The sequence below is a fragment of the Trifolium pratense genome, linkage group LG7 (assembly GCF_020283565.1).
Source record: "Trifolium pratense cultivar HEN17-A07 linkage group LG7, ARS_RC_1.1, whole genome shotgun sequence".
NCBI lineage: Eukaryota > Viridiplantae > Streptophyta > Magnoliopsida > Fabales > Fabaceae > Trifolium > Trifolium pratense.
Genome location: NC_060065.1, coordinates 18,431,385 through 18,453,484, shown reverse-complemented (window position 1 = coordinate 18,453,484; position 22,100 = coordinate 18,431,385). Strand labels below are relative to the sequence as shown.

General features: G+C 40.4%; 2 protein-coding genes across 2 annotated transcripts; both read right to left on the bottom strand.

The window, feature by feature from the left end:
* Window positions 1–10,643: 10,643 nt before the first annotated feature.
* LOC123899737 (putative disease resistance RPP13-like protein 1) lies at window positions 10,644–13,049 on the bottom strand. Its single transcript, XM_045950947.1, has 2 exons — window positions 12,634–13,049; window positions 10,644–11,823 (listed from the first exon to the last, which is right to left on the bottom strand). The coding sequence occupies exon 2, from the start codon at window positions 11,732–11,734 to the stop codon at window positions 11,141–11,143; it is 594 nt and encodes a 197-aa protein (XP_045806903.1). The 5' UTR covers window positions 11,735–11,823; window positions 12,634–13,049; the 3' UTR covers window positions 10,644–11,140.
* Window positions 13,050–14,821: 1,772 nt separating this feature from the next.
* LOC123899736 (pentatricopeptide repeat-containing protein At5g38730) lies at window positions 14,822–16,936 on the bottom strand. The gene has a single exon (XM_045950946.1). The coding sequence runs from the start codon at window positions 16,759–16,761 to the stop codon at window positions 14,998–15,000; it is 1,764 nt and encodes a 587-aa protein (XP_045806902.1). The 5' UTR covers window positions 16,762–16,936; the 3' UTR covers window positions 14,822–14,997.
* Between the last annotated feature and the right edge of the window lie 5,164 nt (window positions 16,937–22,100).

Here is a 22,100-nt window from a genome sequence, read left to right as displayed (position 1 = left end):
TCGAGGCGTCACCCAAAAACCGAAGCAACCCTCGAGGCCATTATCCAAGGAGAGAACGAGCCTCTAAGGGCCTACCTCGAACGGTTCAACAAAGCAGCCGTAGAAGTGAAGGTCGAGGAGGGCATGAAGCTGTATCTCCTCGACAGGGGATTACATCCGGACAGCGACTTTGCTAAAGCTGTCGGGATCGAAGAGCCGAAAACGCTGGATGCATTCTTCGAAAAGGCGAAGAATTACATTGCCTACGAGGAAAAACAGAGGGCCAAAGATCTAAGAAGGCCTAAAGGACAAGAAAAAACCAGGAACCATGAGAAAGATGAAGCTGGAACCTCGCGAAGAGGTAACGAAAAGCAAAGGGAGGAAAGGATCAAAGATTCCAAACCTCCTCGGGGAAAATTCACAACATACACTCCACTGAATGCGTCAAGAGATCGCATTTTCGCCGAAGTCTCCGCTGCGGACTTCAAAAAGGCTGGGATCCACTTCCCAAGACAGCAGCCCATGAAGGCAAATACTGATAGGACGAAATTCTGTCGCTATCATAAAAGCCATGGACACGTCACTGAGGACTGTGTCCACTTAAAAGATGCCATCGAGATTCTGATACAAAAGGGTTATGCCCGAAGATATGTTCAGAACGACGAACAAGCACAACAACAACAACAACCACCAAGGCGGGAGCCTCAAGAGGTCGCAATGGCCATTGATGTTCCTGAGCAGGAAAACAGAGGCATCGCCCCTCAGGCGCTTGCCATCTCCGCACCTGAAATTCCGCTCCCATCCCCGGGGTCAGACGAGGGAGCGCTCATGAGGCATTTCAACGCCCACCTGAATGGCTCATGGGAAAATTTCCCAAAAGCACTGGTGATAACAGGTGGAGGGCTAAACAAAATCACCCTCGGATCGGTAAAAAGAAAGTTCGAGGAGCTGGAAAACGTTTGCTCAGTGACTCCCATCACCGTCACCAAACCTGAGGGGGACTCCGACCCGCTGGCCTTCTACAAATCAGAAGTTCCTGGGGGCTCACCAAACTATCAGATTCCGCTACTGGTAAGGGCTCGTATGGCGAACTTCGACGTCCACCGCATCCTCGTAGATCAGGGGAGCTCGTGCGACGTAATGTACTCGGGGCTATTCAAAACTCTGGACTCCGACCCGCTGGCCTTCTACAAATCAGAAGTTCCTGGGGGCTCACCAAACTATCAGATTCCGCTACTGGTAAGGGCTCGTATGGCGAACTTCGACGTCCACCGCATCCTCGTAGATCAGGGGAGCTCGTGCGACGTAATGTACTCGGGGCTATTCAAAACTCTACAGCTGTCGGAGAAGAACTTGGTTCCATATGTAGGACCCGACCTTCAGGGGTTCAACGGGTCGACTACCAAACCTTGGGGATACGTGGACCTCATCGTCACCTTCGGCGAGGAAAGGACTATGAAATCCGTGAGGACGCAATTCATGGTCGTCGACTGTCCCTCGCTTTACAACTGCATCATCGGCAGAACTACCTTAGCGGAGCTGTTTGCTGTGTCGTCCACCGTTCACCTGAAGCTGAAATACTACACGATGGACGGCCAGGTCGCCACCATCAACGGTGACATAGCTGCTGCGAGGAGATGCTTCGAGGCCGCGGCGAAAAATCTGAGCACCGTGGCAACCCCCAAGAAAACTGAAAAGAAAAATCAGGGGGTAAACACTATTGGAGACTCCGTCGACATCGATGCTCGACTCACAAAAAAGGAGCATCAAGAAGAGAAACAGAAGGACCTCACCGATGCTGAAAAGAAAATCTACCGCCCCATTCCGGACGGAGATTTCGAGCTGGTGCCCTTGGGCGAAGACCCCCTCAAAGGGATCAAGATTGGAACTGGGCTCCCCGACTTGGTCAAAAAGCAGCTGATCGCCTGCCTTAAGGACAATGCTGAACTGTTCGCCTGGAGCGCTGCAGAGATGCCCGGTATCGACCCTGAGGTCGCTTGTCACCAGTTGACTTTAGATCCTAGGGCTAGTGCCGTTGTTCAGCGACGTAGGAAGCAGTCTCCCGAAAAAGCGGAGGCTGCTGAAAAAGCTGTAAAAGACCTCCTCGAGGCAAATTTTATTTCGGAAGCTAGGTATACCACCTGGCTATCCAATGTTGTACTTGTTAAGAAATCGAATGGAAAATGGCGCATGTGTGTTGATTATACCGATCTTAATAGGGCTTGCCCTAAAGATGCTTACCCTTTACCTAACATAGACAAACTAGTAGATAATTCATCAGGATTTAAATTACTATCGTTTATGGACGCGTACTCGGGTTATAATCAAATAAAAATGGCTGAAATCGATAAAAAGAAAACAGCGTTTATGACCGAATCCGGTAATTATTATTACAACGTAATGCCTTTCGGGCTTAAAAACGCAGGCGCCACATACCAAAGGATGATGAACAAAGTCTTCAATAATGAAATCGGTGACATGCTCGAGGTCTACATGGATGATATGATCGTCAAATCCGAAGAGGAAGTCGATCATACAGCCCATCTAAAAAGAGTATTCGACCAAGCGAGAAAGTATAACATGAGATTCAATCCTGAAAAATGCACGTTCGGCGTAAAAGCTGGGAAATTCCTCGGGTTTTACTTAACCGAAAGAGGAATCGAAGCCAACCCCGATAAATGCAGAGCATTCTTTGAATTCCCTACGCCGGACTCAAAGAAATCAATCCAATCATTAAACGGGATGCTCACGGCCTTATCTCGTTTTGTCGCAAAATCTGCTCAACACGCGCTACCTTTATTCAAATTACTTAGAAAAGAATCCGCATTTGAATGGACAAAAGAATGCGAGGATGCGCTACAACACTTAAAACGAGCACTATCCGAACCTCCAGTCCTAACACGACCCAACGAAGGGGAAACCTTGTATCTTTATCTCGCCGTAGCATCGGAGGCCATCAGCGCCGTTCTCATAAGAGAAACCGAGCAAGGGCAAAAACCCGTCTATTTCGTGAGTAAGGCTCTGCAAGGACCAGAACTCCGATACTTACAGATTGAAAAAACGGCCTTAGCAGTAGTCATGGCCGCAAGAAAGCTAAGACACTATTTCTTAGCTCATTCCATCGTGGTTCGAACAGATCAACCAATTAAGCAACTCCTTGCGAGGCCGGATATGACAGGACGAATGCTAAAATGGTCGCTCGAGTTGTCCGAATTCGAAATCTTTTTCGAAAGCAGAAAGGCTTTAAAAGCCCAAGTGCTAGCAGACTTCATAGCCGAGATGACCACACCATCTACCCCGGACAAAAACAAATGGACCATCTTCGTAGATGGATCCTCGAATCCACAAGGGAGTGGCGCAGGTATCATACTCGAAAGCGGTGAAGGAGCGCTCATAGAAGTTTCACTCGAGCTCGCCTTTCCAACCACAAACAACCAAGCCGAATACGAAGCTTTCTTGGCAGGATTAAGGTTGGCTCAGGATATGGAAGCCGAGGAAATTAAAATATTCACGGACTCACAGCTCGTCGCATCACAAATAACCGGGGAATACCAAACAAAAGACGAGCGACTCACAGAATATTTAAACTTGATCAAAGAAAAATTAACCAAATTCAGACAAACTGAAATTAAGCACGTTCCTCGCGAACATAATGCAAGAGCAGATATCTTATCAAAGCTCGCAAGCACTAAGAAAAAGAAAGGCGGAAATCAATCGCTTATTCAGGAAACGCTATCCAAACCAAGCATAGTGAAACCCACCGAGGTATTCCTGATATGCGAGATCGACGCCAACAGCTGGATGACACCCGTGTTCGAATTTCTGAACACTGGGAACCTCCCACTTGATAAGAAGGAGGCAGCTAAGGTAAAAAGGAGAGCCTGCGCATATGTAATCCTAAATGGAAAAATGTACCGCCGAGGATTTTCCATCCCTCTGCTAAGGTGTGTCGAGGAAAGCAAGGTAGCTTCGATCCTCGGCGAGATCCACGAAGGAATAAACGGTCAACACATCGGTGGACGCTCCTTGGCCAGAAAGGCCTTGCGAGCAGGATTCTATTGGCCTACCATGCAAGTAGACGCAAAAGAGCATGTCAAAAAATGCGACAAATGCCAACGCCACGGAGATATGCACTTGGCCCCTCCAAACGAGCTAAAGACGCTATCATCCCCGTGGCCGTTTTCTTGGTGGGGGATGGACCTCTTAGGACCGTTTCCAACGGCAGCAGGACAAAATAAATACTTAATAGTAGCTGTCGACTACTTCACGAAATGGATCGAAGCCGAACCTCTCGCCCACATCACAACATTCAACGTGTTGCGATTCTTCAAACGCAATATACTTGCGAGGTTTGGGATCCCTCAAGTTGTCGTTACAGACAACGGGACTCAATTCACGGACAAGAAAGTGCGAGAATTCATGGCAAAAATAGGTACAACCCAACATTTCACCTCTGTCGAACACCCTCAAACGAACGGCCAAGCCGAAGCTGCAAATAGGGTTATACTACGAGGACTCAAAAGAAGGTTGGATGAAGCAAAGGGAAAATGGACAGAAGAACTACACAGCGTACTCTGGTCTTACCGAACCACTCCACATTCTACAACGGGAGAAACGCCCTTCCGACTGACGTACGGAACAGAGGCCGTAATTCCAGTAGAAACCGGAGCATCCTCCTTCCGAACAGAAGTACCCCTCGAAGGGGAAGACAACCACGAAATGCTCAGAGAGGAGCTCGACCTCTTGGAAGAACTCCGAGACGGCGCAGCCCTCCGAGAAGCTACTTTGAAACAAAAAATAGCAAAACGGCATGACAAAAAGGTCATCAAGCGAGAATTTGACGTTGGGACACTAGTACTCCGACGCAACCAAAAAGATTCTCGCGAGGGCAAACTCGCGGCAAATTGGGAGGGACCTTATCGTGTCCGAGCCAAAACCGAAAACGGCGCTTATTATTTGGAAGATCTTTACAGAAAAGAAATTCCACGACCTTGGAATGCCGAAAAGCTCAAACAATACTACAGTTGAGGGAAGCTCCAAGCCATCCCTCGACGAAGGCTGTGTCTTCGCCCATGAGAAGCACGCCTATACAACGGAGGAGTGCTTAGGTACGGGCATGAATCTTAAAACATAAAACAAAGTCGAGGCATTTGGAACTCGATGATGTTGGCGAGGATAGTTCTAGACCACGGAACACCATCGTCGTAGTACACGCTCGGTAGAACCCCAGCTCGCGATGGGATGTTCACACCCCGAGGAGGAAAGCTTAACAACAGCCCCTCTCCTCGTTATTAGTTTGGATTAACATCTCCAAACACTTAGAATGGTTCCCCGCACCCTCTAAGTTCGGCATCAATGGTACCAGCTATCATAACGATGACCACCATCCAGACACACACTAGCGCGAAGAATTACATAGCTCGGCGCATAGAATGTTTGGAAATTTACCAAGTTAAAAACCTCAAAGCTAGTCGAGCACAGGAATACAGGTCGTCGCTACGAAAAAATAATCAAGGCACGAACCTAAAAACGGTGAAGCATACGAACGGCCGATTCGACATTCAGAGGAAATTGAAAACATCGCCATACAAAGCCTAAGTCTAGATATGAGATAAAGGTAAAAAGGCAAGAGAATAAATCAAAGTACTGATAGTTAAAGACCCCGAAGGGCCATAATTGTCGGTTACATCAAAAAGGGCAAGTGCCCGAGCGAAACAAAGAAGAAGAAATAAATTTACACTTCATCATCAGGAGGGGTGACAATAGCTCCATCCCGCACCTCCTTCTCCTCATCCAAACCCTCCTCGATCAAGCTGGGGTTGAGAATCCTGAGCTGAGCCACCGCGTTGTTAAAACTAAAGGTCGCAGCAGCCACCATGTTGGACTCAAGCTCCTGGATCTTGGCGATCAGATCAGCACGAGAGGAGGAAGCATACTCCCCTTGAGGATCGAGCTCCTTCTCCCGATCTTCAACAACCCCGGTGACTTGGAGCCTCTCCAATTTCCCTTCCAGCTCGCCAATCAAACCCTTCTGCTCATCAACCTTCTGCACGGCACTATCCCTCTCCTCGGACACCGTCTTGAGCCTATCCTCCGCTTCCTTGAGATTGGCCGAGAGGGTCTTACGCTCCTCCCTGAACACCATGCAGGAGGCCTCGGATTCTGCCAACTTCCGCTGCAGCAAAGGCAACTCCTTGCGAGCTTCATCCCTTTCCTCCAGATACTTGCATTCCCGGCCATTCAAAAAAGTCGCTACCTCGACTAATTTGAGCAGAGCCATGGACTGGGCGGCTATTTCAGTCCGGAGACCCTCAGGACCCATATCCGAGAGGATGGCCTCATCTGCCGGATCAATCTTCACTTTGGTCTCTCCGGTCAACAGTTTCTCATGAGCATAAAGTGGAGGAAGGACGAAATCATCGGCAGGAACACCAGCAGACAACCTATGAGGACCGGGGCGAGGAGGATCATCCTGACCAGAAAGATCCACTACCTCGTGCTCCTGACGAGAGGAGGTCTCCTCCTCCAGTCGTATCCTCTTCGAGCGATCCAGGTTTGAGGCTGTGGGAGACTGAGGGGCAGAAGAAGTTGTAGCAGCACTGCTCGCCTCCCTCTTGTTCTTAGCAGCACGAGCTTTGCGGAGAGCAGCAGATCCACTGGTCATTGTACCTACACAAACCAGAGCAACAGTTAGCAAAACAGAAGGCGAGCAAATAAAAGAAGCGAAAACAGTTGGTAAAAAGTAAATAAAAGAAAGCTGCGAGCATACTCCAAAAAGCAGTCAATTCTTCCGAGGTATCACAGGCGAGCAACTCTTTCGTAGCGATCACCTTCGGGCAGGTCAACCTTCGACCATCTTCCCCAAACAAAGGCTCGCCACTCGAGTCACTCAGAAGGAAAGGAGGCAAGCCCTCCACAAACTCTAATAATTTTTTATAATCAGCTCTCTCCTCAGCTGATAACGCTCCCAGCGTAAACACAAATTCTTTGGTCGACATGGAATAATGATCCCTGCGCCAATAGAACGGGAATCTAGCAAAATCCTCCTCTATAGGGAGACCTTGCTCATCAAACACTTCCTGTCCAAGCTCATCAATTCGATGCCCCCTACGAACGAAATTGTTCCAACCTTTCGTCGTTATTGGCCTAACTCCATAAAACACGGACTTGAACCCTCGTACCGACTCGTCGAACATATCAAAGAGGCGTTTCCGTTGCCTCAAAGAAACCCATCCATGCTTGGTGCTCGGTACTGGGGCTCCCTTTGCGAGCTTCCCTTTCGCTTGTTCCCCCCGAGGACAGCTCCGTTGAAGGCCAAAATGGTAAAAGAATAAAGGCAAGGTGGGGCCCAGACCCAAATACTCTGCAGTTTTTTCGAAAGCCTTGATAAAGGCCAACGAGTTCGGATGAAGTTGAGAAGGGGCCAAGTGAAGATGGCGAAAGATGGACACTTCCAGATCTGTGAAGGGCAACCGAATTCCCAGATGCTTAAAGGCAATCTCGTACATGGGAATCGTCCCCCAAGCCCAGTTGCCGCAGATCCGGTGGCGAGCAGTGGGAATCCGCACCTCGAAATCTTCGGTGGGAGGAGTTTGTATATCCGTGCACATCGTCTCCGGGATGTCACTCTCGCAGTCCTGATAAACTGACGCCGTCTCTCGAGGTTCATCCGCCACCCACGAAACGTCGGCTCGGATACGAATTGATGAGGAAGGCTGTTGATCTATGAACGAGAATTGACTTTGAGATCCCTCAGCCATCTAAAAAACCTGAAAAAGCAGAGGAAGGAAAAATGAATTCGACATTCAAATCCACCCTTCCACCGCCAAATCAAGTGAAAGGGCGAGGATCTCAAACAAAACACTACACGGAAACTAAAGGTGACAAAACAATTTCTCCGAGCGCTAAGTTCATCAAACAACCGAGCACGAAACGCATGTGGTGCTCGACACTGTTCTAAGCCAAAACCCAACCGTCAGTTGGTAAAAACAGCGATTTCTCGCCTATAAACCGCGAAAAACCCTTAGTTTGGGGGGAAAAGGGTGCTAATCACCACCTACAACCTTCAAAAGGACTACCCAGGCTACACAGGAAACAAAACTACAAACCCCTACCACGCAACTAACTACATAATCAAAGTAAAATCCAAAGCAAAATCATCAAAGATTAAAAAGGATAAAACACTTACTTGTTGATTAAATGAAGATGGGAGTGAGGAGTTTGTAGTACAAAAAGAGCAAAACCACCAGAGAAAGCTTGAACCGGAAAAGCAAAATGATGGAGAAAGTAGGTGAGAAACTGTAAAGTTTCAAACGAAAAACCTTCCCTCCTATATATAGGCCAACGCGACCGTACAGGAAAACCCGCGCCGCTCCCAACTGAACCACAGGATCGATCCAACGGTTCGGATCAATCACGATCAAGTGGCTCAGATTTAATCTCAGGATAAACGAAAAGGCGCGAAAATCCAACGGTTCAAGACGACCTCGAGATTCAAATCTCAGCTATAGCCACTCAAGTGCTATGTGAACAGTCTTTACACGTGGCGAAAGGAAACGAAGCGACTCGTCCTTTCAAGTCACATCCGTCTGCTCGCGCAAATCTCGCGAAATCCAAGACACCACATCCCGAGAAAATTGCGACCAAATAAGGAAACGCAAGATCCTCGGAATCCTTCCCCTTATTTCTTTGCTAAAGATACGGGGAAGGCCGCAGCAACCGAATAAGAACACCGCGCTCCTCGACAAATTCGTAAAGTCGAAAACATGCTCGAACAAGGAGTATAATTTTTCGGTCGAAAAGTCCGCTCGGAATCATTCGGAAAATCCTCGACATTATTAAATCAAGAGCATACATAAAGCATGAGTGCAAATAAATTATGCTCGGAAAATTTAAAGGAGAATTATTTTATTAATGATAGTCCATTACAAAGGGAAGAGGATTACAAGGGGAACCGAGCACCTAATCCTCGTGCTCGGAACCTGAGCTAATTGCGGAATCCGAATCAATCCACAGCACCTCCTCTGGCCATATCTTAGCCTCTTTCCCAACCTGGGACCCTCCTTCGCCAGAGGCAGGGCCAGGAGGATAGAGGTGGGGAGATTGACGAGCCCTCAGGAACTCCTCGATTGCCCCAATGAAATCCGCCGATTCGTCGGAACTTGAGGTATCAGAAGTATCCGAGGAAGGGAACATCACCTTAGCTTCTTTCCCCTTTTGAGAACGAGCCGGCGCAGGTTTAGGAACCTCCACTCTCTTTTTTCCTCTTCGAGACTCAGAGCCATCAGCAACAACCTTCTTGGAATCCCTATTATCCATCGCTAGCCTTCAAACTCACGATATGGGAAGCCAAAGGATAAGCAAGTATTTATAGCAAAACTTGCCGCCCAAAGGATCAGTCACCACACCTGACATCCCATAAATGCGAGAGGCGGCTGCAGAAACCTAGGATTGACCACTTGGAATAAACGATTTTCCCTTTCCAAAGCTTGACTTTGACCACAGGGACGCTGCGAAAATTCAGCTGCCCAACTCGGATCTGTTGTGTTCGGTAAATCGAGATGAATCGATAAAGCTTCAAGTCATTACCCTCGTCTACGAGCATAACGACTTGGGGGGCTCCTGTTCTGGGCCGAGCGTCGAGCTCGAGCATCAGAGGGTGTCGAACACATATACCATCCGAACATGTCCTAACGGTCAGATACCCTTGCGTATTGTAACGGCCGTAAACCGGAATGATGAGCATTAACTGCACATCATGGCTCCTTAGCCGTTTTCCGGCAGCCACTTGATGGCCATTAATGCCATCAAGGGCCTTAGCCCAGCGCTGGGGGCTATATATATGCATCTCCACTTCATTTGCAAGGTACGCATTTTTATAGCTAAGAAAACCTTACACACATACTGACTTGAGCGTCGGAGTGCCTGCAGGTACACAACCCCCCTCCGCTCCAACAGGGGCTTCAAACGCTCTCAACCACCGCAAACGCCGGCGAAGTCGCATCATTCTGGTCAACACGATCAGTAATTAATGTTGTATGGAAAAGAGAAATTATGAGTTAGTATACAAAATTATCCTTCATTAATGGTATAGGAAAGATAATTTGAAGAATTGAAAAAAGAGAGAGTAATAAATAGTTAAGGGTATAATAGGAAAACTAGCATTAAATGATTCATTGGTAATGTAAAATGACTTATAATTTGGTACAAACTTTTTTCTCAAAGTGACTTACAATTTGGAACGGAGGGAGTATTATAGAACAAATACTTTATTTATTTAATGAATCTAAAAGTGAGTTATTTCTTATAAAAAAGATCGAGAGGCACATATATAGCTTGATGGGAGCAGACCCTCTCCCATACCCATTATTTTTGTGAAATTAACTATGTAATGAAGAATACATATTGAATAGTGAGGATTTGCACTGGACTACCTCCGGTGAAATCCTCGCAGGAGAAAACCCCAGCCCATAAAAAGAAAGAAATATGCGTCCACTATATTTTAAAGATATTTCTAATTTTGTCCTTGCAAAAAAAATCAATTTTTAGAAACCGGAATTTTTTTTGCCTTGAAAAAAAAAATTCGGTTTCTACAAACCAAAATTTTCTCTGAATTTGCACTAGAGAAAATTTTGCTTCTGCGAACCGAATTTTTCTGGAAGGACAAAATTGGAATATTGGGGGGTTAAAAAGAATCACGGGGGGTTTGAAGAGAAAACATCTAGTTTCAATGTAGGTGGGCTACCTAATCAATAAATAAATAAACCTAATTACAAAGAGAATTACTTTTGCCACCTTATCGCATTTCTCGTGCATCCTACGAATTTACCAAAATACCCTGTTCACTACTTAGGTAGCGGATTCCGTTCGTTGCTTAAGTGGCGAATGTATTAAAATTTCTTTTTGATATGACATCATCATAAGATGCAAGGTGTATACTTCACACCTAAAAAGCTCATGGCATAAGCCCTTTGATGTGTTTCCATTTGGCATTTGCACAGAAGATCATGAAACTCACTTGTTAAGTTGTCATGAATACACACTGTTTTTGGTGCATTGAAGTTCTGAGTGCAGAAAATGGAAGCACTCTTTGTGCTTTCCTACACACTTTGGTGTGGTTCTTTCACACACACCCTCTCATTGTGGTATCACACACCCACACTCACACCCACTCTAGTGTGATTCTCATACACATCCAATTTTCAAAACACTCTTCATTCGGATCATTGTATAAGTGTTGGGCAAGAGTGGTCTTACCCATCCCACCCATACCAACTATCGAAACTATTGATAGCTGACGGTTATCATTATCAGCATCAGATGTCAGCCAATCATAGATAACGTCCTTGTCAACATCTCTACCATAAATAACAGAATCGACCGGCAAAGATGTTGATGGGATTTTTTTTAGCACTTGGCTATCATATCCAACACCAGAACCACTATTAGCCACTTTCAAACCTAATATATCCTGTTTGCTAGCAAGATTGTCAAGAACTTCTTGCATCTTTGATTCAATTTCCATGTCAAATGAACTGGAAGAAACATTGAAAAAGTTCCATACCTTGCTAATAGTAGCACTGGACTGAGATTCTGCTTCGAGTTTGCATCTTGAAAGTTCAATGTCAATTTCTTCCAGCAGATCCTCTGCATCTAAAACAGCATCTTTGACCGCATCATGCAAAGCTCTAACGTTTGGATTTCTCAGCTGCTTCAGTTCTGCATCATCCACCACACCATTGATGGGGAGAAGCATGATGTTGAGTTTCTGAGCAGCTTCTCATTGAGTTTTCTTGCTCGAAAGTAGTCTTCAATTCCAGCAGATGCTAGCTATTCGAATGTGACCTGAAGGAAAACAGAGAGAACACCAACCAATTCAACTGCCATGGCACAAAAGGAAAGGGAGAGAGCAAACAATGATCAAAGAAAGGATTGCAGTAATGTGTGAATTGAAGTTGACTCGATGCAAAGAATGACTAATCAAAGGCCATTTGTATAATTACAATGTTTGCTTCTGAAAACAGCAAAAGAATATAAGAGGACCACATATCTAAAGTGCCTCTTCCGTTGTGTCGAAAATAAGTGTCTCTTCCATTATACTTCTCACTCCACTTAACAGTGTACTCCAAATCATGCTAACTAATGGCTCTCTCAGGTACTACCAAATCACGCGCTTGCACCACCTTTCTATCTCATAAAGTAACTTAGAAACAACTTAAAATTTTAAAAAATTAACCACAAACCATCATAATGCTCCATTTCAATTTTCAAGTATTATATCATCTATGATTAAACCATGCAGCTAATCAATTTTCAATTTAATCTGTACTTAGATATCTAATTTATTATCTTTGGCAGAATGCTATATCACAGACTAGAGCACAGTTTCTCCTCCATAACAGTATTTGTTTTTGACACTGCAGCAGTGGAAAATTGCAATTATAAATTATAATATGATTCAATAATAGAGCTAACTTTCACTAGCATTTATTGTCAAGGACGAAGAATTAAAACATGAATCATGAAGCATAAAACCAGCAACCATTCAAAACATAAAACATGAAGCATATAACCGACAACCATTCAAAACATAAAGTGTGAAGCATACAACTAGCAACCATACAAAAAAAATTAAGATGAGATCCACAAAATAACCTTGGTTGTTGGTTCTACCAGTTATTGGCCAGCCGGCACCCTTTACTTCCATCTCATTCAGCAACCCGCGCCATTCACAGCCCGTTTTAAGGATTATGCAAGGTTGGTTAAGACAGATTGAAGATCTCAATCCGTCTCAGCAAAGAAGTTGGATTAAACGGGTAAACCTAACGGGCTCAACCCATTTTACCACCCCTATATGAAATATGATATATAAGACTGAAATAAGTATATATCAATATATAATCAGTATAAATGTCTAGTTTTTGAGAATTTTTTAGCGTTTGTGTATATATCAAATTTCAGATTAATCTTTGCAAATGGAGAGCTCTAACACACTAGATATTGTCTAAGAGGAGCTATGTAAAAATCTCCAGGGCCTTGGCCCCTGCTACTTTTTTAATAAACTGTCTTTTTTCACATGCACTAGATATATTCTATAGAAACAGTGACTTCAGTTTTGAATAGTAATAACTATAGCTGCACTATATGTGGCCCTTCCCACCTAAAATCTTGTTTCCTCCCTTGATAATGGCCCCTTATAACATTGAAACTAGAAACTTCAACTAGATATTCAAACAACTTATGAGGTTCATCAAAGTATGTTATTAGCAGAGATAAATATCTGGAACAGTAGCTTTAGAACATCGACCAAGCAAAGCTTAGAAGAGATAGAGTAAAAAACTCAACCTGCATCATTGGAAGTCATTGTAGACATCTAGGTTATATTGACTTCCACAGAACGTAGCCAATAAAGCCTTTCAAGATCCCTTATATTCTCATCATGAGCTTGGAAATTTCAACTTGCAGAATTTCAAGCCAACTTAATGCATTAATATAATGATTAATCAAATTATTTAAAATAGGTATGTGGTGGTCTAGGGGTGCCAATATAGTTGGGATGCCATTTCTACCTTGTGATGCCTTTGCACTCTAATTTTTGCTTAAAAAAACAGATATAAAAATAGGCATGGACAGAGTATTAGCTATAGATTACAAGTAATTAATTTTGCAAATGAAACAAAGAAATAACTGTTTTATCTATATTTTATAACAGAACGGGGTGGAAAATGATTTTGATTGGCCATACCAATCTAAGCATTATGTTCCCATATAAACAGATCATCAATGTTTTGGAAAACAAAGCCAGCTACATTCTATCACATCCGAATTACCAAGCATTAGTTCCATTTTAGCAGAGATTTTAACAAGCAGAAAGCAACATTGTTTAATTTTTTGACAGAGCCACAGATATTATATCCCTATTTTTACATGAATAAGTTTGGAAACTTGTAACACCTATCGGTGCTTTTTCAAAATATGATGAGTATCACTATAAACTCCAAATTTTAAGAAAATGTCATTACCAATAGAAAAGAATTTATGATGAAAAAAGAACAATCTACAAAATAATGTAAAAAGTAAGAACTAAGAAGATTAAAGGCAGTTTGCAAGTGAGAAAATGAATTTACCCAATAATCAAGTGGAAGAGCTTTTGCACTTTACTTTTGATGGAAGGGATACCAGAACTTTTGCGCTTCACCGTTTTCTGAGTGTTCAGCTGCTCCCCAAACATGAACACTAAATACAGGCAACATATATGGTTGAAATTCAACATAAGCAGTGGCATAATGACAACAAAATTGGATTCAAAATTTAAAAAATAAAAACAAACAAATAATGACGTGTGAAGAAAGTGGATACAAGCAGCTAAGGTAAATACTACTCTAAGCTAAATCTGTCAACAATTGAGTTGAATATACCAAAAACATATATGAAATGAAACTTGATAGAATATTATCCAAATCTGTATAGGTTGAGCCACCCTCTTCCTCCTGTGATAAATATTGATATGCATAGGACAACTGATGAATGGCTCATTTAGATTATTATGCATTGAATGTGACAAATATTCTCCCAATTTTCACCATTTGGTTTCCAAAAAATGGTGTTTAAGCAACAGACAGTTGCCCCAGATAATGCACAAACAGGTTTTTAATTAAAATACAGGATAATTACACATGAATGAAAGGCAAACGGGCAACAAGTTGCGCCGCTAACCCTTTTTGAATGGCAAAACCAATCCTCTTAAAAACAACAGGTTTTGAAATAATATAATATGATTTACGATAGTTAACATACAAGGTTAGTATTTGCAAAACAAAAAAAAAAGGTTAAGCATGTCACCGTTTTTTATAGGGACCAAAAACATATTTAACCAAAAAAAAAAAACATACAAGGTTAGTAAAGTGATCCTACATGACAAGTGAAAACATGAAAGAATACCATCTGATAACTAGAAGAAATACATTGCCTACAATTACAGGAAAAAACTACTTTCAAGTAATCAAGATTGTCATCATATCATATCAGCATTTGTTGTATTTTATACATTGTATTTCTTGACATCAGACCCCTTTCCACCAAATGATCCCAGAACATCTGTGACACTTTGTTTTCACTAGCATCAGGAGCACCAAAGCATTTATAGATTTTGACAGTTACCATCAAACTCCTCCTAGCCATCTCGTCTAACATATTTGAAGCAGCATTTGTGTTCCCTGATTTCCAGTAAGCAAAAGCAAGACTTGTGTAGATTACACTATCGCCTGAAATACCCTTCCCTTCCATATGATATAACAGCTTTTCAGCACATTCAATCCTTTCTATCTTGCATAACCTTCTTATCAATGCCCTGTAAACTGAAACATCAAGACAAATACCTTTACTCAGAAACTCATTTGGCAGTGCTAGAACTGCATCTGTATTGTTTTTCTTGCAATAGCCATCTACAATCCATGAGTAAGTGCAATAACTTGGAGAAAATCCAGCATCAAGCATGCCAAACAGTTGTTCCTTGGCATTTTCAAGGTCATTCATTTTGCAGAACCCATGAATCAGTGCTCTATATGTAAAGCGATCAAGCTTTAGTCCAGCTTCTAACATCTTGGTTTTGAATTTCAAAGCAGATATCAAATCTCCTATCTTGCAATAAGCATTAATCAGCGTGTTGCATGTGATATTGTCAGCTTGAATTTTTCTTTCACTCATCTCACTCAAGAGTTTGTTTGCATCCCTTATCCTGCCATCTGAACAAAGCTTGCGCAAAATCGAATTATAAGTAACAACACCAGGAGACAATCCCTTAGCCTCCATCATCTCGCGTAATCTCAGAGCTTGCTCTAGTTCATTCGTTTTACAATAACCATCAATCAATGTAGTATATGTCACATGATTGGGAGTGGCACTTTTGATTTCACCGAACATCCTCATAGCTTCTCTCATCTTACCTTCTTTGCAAAATCCATATATAAGAGAATTGTAACTAACAATATCAAGATTTATTCCCTCTCTTTCCATTTTATCCTGGACCGATAAAGCCTCATAATGCATACCCTTTTTGCAATACAAAGCTATCAAAGTATTGTACGTGAAAATATCAGGAACCACACCCTTAACTTCCATCTCCTTCAATATAAACTCTGCTCTCTCCACATCTCTCGATTTCGAACAAGCATGAATCAAACAATTATAAATATAAATATTAGGAACAACCCCATCTTGAACCATTCTCTTATAAACCTTCCACACCATGTTAGTAACCCCATCTTTCAACAAACAGTTCAAAAGCACAGTACAAGCATGCAAATGAGGCTTTAAATTACACAAACTCATCTGCTCAAAAACCTGAACAGCATCATGGGTCATCTTGGACTTTGCATAATGTATCACAATCCAACTTAAAACATGTGAATTAACTTCTGGGTCATCATGAATCCTAACCAAAGACGTCAAAACCGAAGGCGATGAAAGCATTTCCTTCTGCGCCATTTTATCGAGCACCTGTTGTGCAGTTTTGAAATTACTGTGTTTCGTAAGTATGTGAACCATGGACCATGAAGATTGTAAGGAATGAGTATAATGTGGGATACAATGAACCCATTTGAAGAATTGGAAGATAAAAGAAGGTCCATAACAGTGTTGCGTGAGATGCAAGATTACTTGGTGAATGGTGGTGGAAGTGATTGTAGAAGCGATTTTGAGTTTTAAGAGATTGTTCCAATGACCCTTTACAACAATTGCACAAACACTTTCAATGAAGTGATTGTGTGTTTCAATCAAAACCATTTGTCTCACTGTGATTTGATACCTTTCTGCATGTGGGTGAATGAATGATTATGGACTGGTGTTTTGATCTGTTGGTTGCTTCAGGGGAGTAGAATTGATTGGTCACTCGAAGAACTTGATGTTTTGATGTGTTGATGCAAAAATTGAAATGGTCTTTATTGAGTTTGTAAATGAATATATATGTTTTTTTAAGTTTCAATTTTATGTTTTTTCAAAAAAAAAATTATCGATTTTAATTTAAAATGATATAGAAAAAATGTCGCAATAAGGATTTGAACTAAGACCTTGAACACAAAACAAAAATATAGTTCACCACTAGTCTATTGATGTGCATATGATATATTATAAACATTAAAAATATATATAATTATTATTATAGGATCTCAAAATTTTGAAGGCTTCAGGTCCTCAAAATTTTGAGGTCTGATGTCGTCGCACACTTGACACATAAGTGTGGATCGAGCCTGAGCAGTTATGAAATAGATACCATTCGGTTCAATGAGTTGCAACAACTCAGATTCGATTTACATGCTTTTAACGATTTAAACTTCGTGAAATTTTCTTCCCCCTAAACCCTTTTCGAGGCTTGTATATTCTCATTCTCAATTTTTCTACATCTTTCTTTATTCTTTTTTTTTAGATATGTGAAATGACAAAGTCATTATAAACTTACACATACAAATGTGGGAGTTGTGCTTCGAACTCCGGTCATGACGTACAACCTAACAATTTTGACATTTTTATCAATTGAGCTAGAACTTATGGGCTTCCGTAAAATTAAGACCGAGGAAGGAGAGGTGCTGAGAAAATGAAAGGAGGAGAACCAATTTGCCTTTTACACGTCCCCCAACTTAATTTTTGTTGTCAAAATAGACATTTGAATGAGGGTAAATTCTAATATGGACCACTTCATCAAGTGGTCTATGGTGGACTAGTCACGAATAACATTATAACGAATACGAATTTTATAAAATCCACCGTTGGATTGAAAGTTTATATCATATAGATCATCCATAGAAAAATTAAGAAAAATTAAAAATCATTTGATATGTTATCGAGACACATCAAGATTAACGGTTTATTAAATAACGTAAATCTTGATGGGTCTCAATAATATATCAAATGATTTTCAAAAAATTTTAAAAAATTTATGGATGATCTATACGATATAAACTTTCAATCCAACAATAAATTTCGTAAAATTAATATTTGGTAGATCACTTGTCCACGGTGGACCACTTGTGAAGATGGTCCACCGTAGCATTAGCCTTGAATGACATGTGAGAGAAATGCTAACTTGGGCACAACCCTAAATCAATTTTATTTAGGCACACACACATTATTAAAAAAAAATTAAAGATAAATAAATTAGTCACATCATCTTATATTAATCCATTCTTTTATCTTTTAATTTTTTTAACTTATATATGTGTGCCTAAGAAAAATTAATTTAGGCTTGTGCCTAGGTAAGAATAGTTCTGACATGTGATATCAAGTGTCTTGTAGCATTGAAGATTTTTATAGTATTATGTTTGGATTGATTGAAACTATAAAAAGTAGTTGTTGTAATACAAAAATTACATAAAAGCTTTTAAATTTTTTTGTATACCTTCTTTGTATACTATTTGAAATTGCTAATCCTTTGATTCCATGGGAAGGGGTCCGACCCATAATCTAGAATTTGATCGTGAGATAAGTAAAATCTGACAAAAAAAATACTAATTTTTTCTCATACAAGTGTTGTCATAAAAACTACTAACACTTATCATGAAAACCATAAATCCATAATCATAAGTAATTATTCTACCACCAATTTTGGTTCAACACATTGTGCATGACATGAAATCCATTGGAAGACCTAATCACCACCGGCTACACATTCATTGGTCACAAATTGTTGTCCACATTTTCAAAGAAGTGAAGAAACTATTCTTCTAGTTAGAGATGATGTGTGATGTTGTTAGGAGTCCCACCTCGAGTATTTCAAAGTGTTTGGTGTGGTATTTAAACCATGAGGCTCTTCCACCTATTGGACTAGTCTTTTGGGTTGGACTCTTCTCATGTGCTTAAATCCTAACAATTGATGCTTTCATTGAGAGTCGGGCCACGGAAAGGGCTACATATACGCTGGATTAAGGTGCTCTACTGAATACTGATAGGTGAGTGAAGTCGCCAAAAGGGAAAGGGCTACCATCGGGTCAGTGCGGATAGAGTGAAAGCCGCCGTGGACGTCAACTCTTAAAGGGCATGACAATGTTAGGAGTCCCACATCGAGTATTTCAAAGTGCTTAATGTGGTATTTAAGCCATGAGGCTCTCCCACCTAATGGACTAATCTTTTGAGTTGGGCTCTCCTCATGTGCTTAAATCCTAACAGATGTTTACTAGTACTACTCCCCATCCAAGGTAGTCTGCTGGAACATTGTCCAAACCTGAGGGAGACCACCTTCTGGTGGAACTATTAATTAAAGAAAAATGATATTTATAGCGAACGGAAAACTCACGAATCCCATCGCGATGTGTATTCTGTCCAGCAACAATTTGTTGACTTTCATTTTTTCCATTGATCACCGATCTCTTGCTTTTCATTGGCTTGTTTTTGCTTCATGAATCTTTCGTGATTTTTTTCTCGCTATAAATAGCAATGTTGTTAATTAAAATATGACTGAGGAAGCTCAATGAAGTTGACAAGACTATAGGGGATCATCATGCACAGCTCAACTTTCTGAAACGTGAATTCAATAAGCATGTGAATGCATCAAAGACTTATAATAAGTTCTTAGAGTTAGACATAGTTGATGACTATGCATGGGACATTATTGCCCTTGGATACTTGTACTACTGTACAAGTACAAGCATATGAACCAATGAATCTAAATTCAAAACAAAGAAGTTGGTTGGTTGCATGATACTCCTTCAAGTAATATACTCTTGTAAAAGATTATACTATACAATATATACAAATAGGGAGCTTCTACGGTACATATATCAAATTTAAATTTATAGATACATTAGATCAAATAATTACTAAATTAATGATTATTTTATGTATCAAAATACTATTTGTAGATTATTGTATTTCATAAATGATGATTTCATAAGAAAAAAACACGATTTCATTGTTTTATAAGCATTAGGCTAACATGTGACTTTAGTCACTTCGTCCTTTAATTTTTTGACCAAATACTAACTCCCTCATTTTTTTCGACGGTAATTATTTCCTCCCTCACTTTTTTTAGTCAAAATAATATATTTAAGAAAATATTAATAAATGTATTTAAAAATTTAGAGTACATTATATTTAGAGAAAAAAAAAACTAAAATGGTTTTATTAAAATATTTATTTTCGTTCATATGTAATACAACGAGTGTGTTTAATCTGTTACCAGATATAATAACACAAGACAGAACAACGCAACACATGGTCGAACTATACAAAACAAACTTTTAGATAACTTGTATTTGAGACAAAAAGTTGTGATATAGTTTAGTAAGAGACAAAAATTCTGTTTTTATTCTGTGCATTGCCTCCCAGTTTGTCTAGTTTTTGAAACTGTTTTACAATCAAATACAGTACATTTTTTTTTTGAATGGCTAAATTTTATTAATAACTGTTTACACTGATTTTTGGTAAACAACCGCTAGTTTAAATTAATTACTTGAGAGATCAACTAGTAAATCTCGGGACAAGTGTTTGTGCGTTATATTAAAAAAGTTTTGAATGTTCGTCATTAGATGCAACATTAATTTGCAATAAAAGGGTATTTAAAGCAAAAAGGTTTTAAATGCGAAGTTTGCAAAGTAGAGTTTGTAAAAAGAAACATGTAAATCATAAATCAAAGATAAATGACAAGAAAGTTCACTCGAATGAGAGAACCATTTAAATGCAAGAAGATAAAAGCTTTGAAAGTAAAGACTTTGTAAAGTTTAAATTTGCATTGAAATGTAAAGGTTTACAGATAAAAGAAAATGGTTCACTGATTCATACATGTTTCTCGATGTACTCGTTTCTCGCTGTAGCATGGATACTTTGAGTTTTTGAGAATTTGTGTATATGAATTGTGACCCTTATTTTGACTTACAAACTACTATTTATAGACAACATAAGTAACTGCTACTTTAACGTTAAACTAATAGTCTTCTGCCACGCGTCCTTCTTCATTTGAAATGAAACAATGCTTTGAAACGCTGCAACTGTCGAAATCGAATCATATTTAAAATGAAAAGATTTTCTAAGTCCACTACCACTAGTATTTCGATTTCATAACTGCAATCGAACACCAGACGATTGAAAGGCAATATTTCCTGATAGCAAAGGAAAATAAGTTATCTCTTTTACCTTTTTTACTTAGAAATAGGACAACGAATCCATACTTTTCAGAATACTTTCCATTAGAACTCTCTTATTCTTAAAGACATTACCATTAACTTTCATAAATGAGATGATTAAAGATAATCTCTCTTATTCTTGAAGACATTAATGTCTCACTTTATGAAAGTCAGAATTAATGAACTTTAATAGAGTTAATGTTCTTGGAACCAAAGATAGAAACATATTTTAGCTCGACTAAAATATGGGATAACAATAACGTAATTGAGCGCAAGATGAGCTCAATCCGTAAAATCACCTCGTACAAAAACTCTTCACAAAGGAAGAATTTCAACAACACCAGCGGTAAGCCCCTTAAAATCACAAAAGCAGACAAATAAATCAAAAACTAACAAACACAAAAGCGGCATAAAGGGCTAAAGTCGCAGCTGCGAAAGATTTTGGAGAGAGTTATTGACGCTTTAGTGATTAATCTGGACCAACCGCTCATCAAAACACCAGAGGAAGGAACTTCCTCATAGCAACATCAACACCAAACACCCAACCAAAGGTCACCGAGGCAGGGGCCGCCTGAAGCGCAACACTAGAACCCACCACCATAACAACACAAGCACCCTATTTTTTAGCAGATCAAATACACCATATATTTCATTTGGTGTGTTAAGACACTAGTACTACCCAAAACTCTTACCGCTACTTAACAAAAAAAAAAAGAATCATTTTAATAACAAAGATAAGATTCCTTATATAATAATACTACATAAATATAAATAAGGCTAATGCTACGTTAGATCACCTTCACAAGTGGTCCACCGTTGACAAGTGATCTACCGAATATGAATTTTACAAAATTTACTATTGGATTGAAAGTTTATATCGCATAGATCATCCATAAATTTTTAAAATTTTTTTGAAAATCATTTGATGTGTTATTGTGACCCATCAAGATTTACGTTATTTAATAAACCGTTAATCTTGATGTATCTCAATAACATATCAAATGGTTTTCA

Excerpts from the sequence above, each read along its gene's own strand:
- LOC123899737 (XM_045950947.1), bottom strand. The coding sequence starts at position 11,734 with ATGCTTCTCCCCATCAATGGTGTGGTGGATGATGCAGAACTGAAGCAG.
- LOC123899736 (XM_045950946.1), bottom strand. The coding sequence starts at position 16,761 with ATGGTTTTGATTGAAACACACAATCACTTCATTGAAAGTGTTTGTGCA.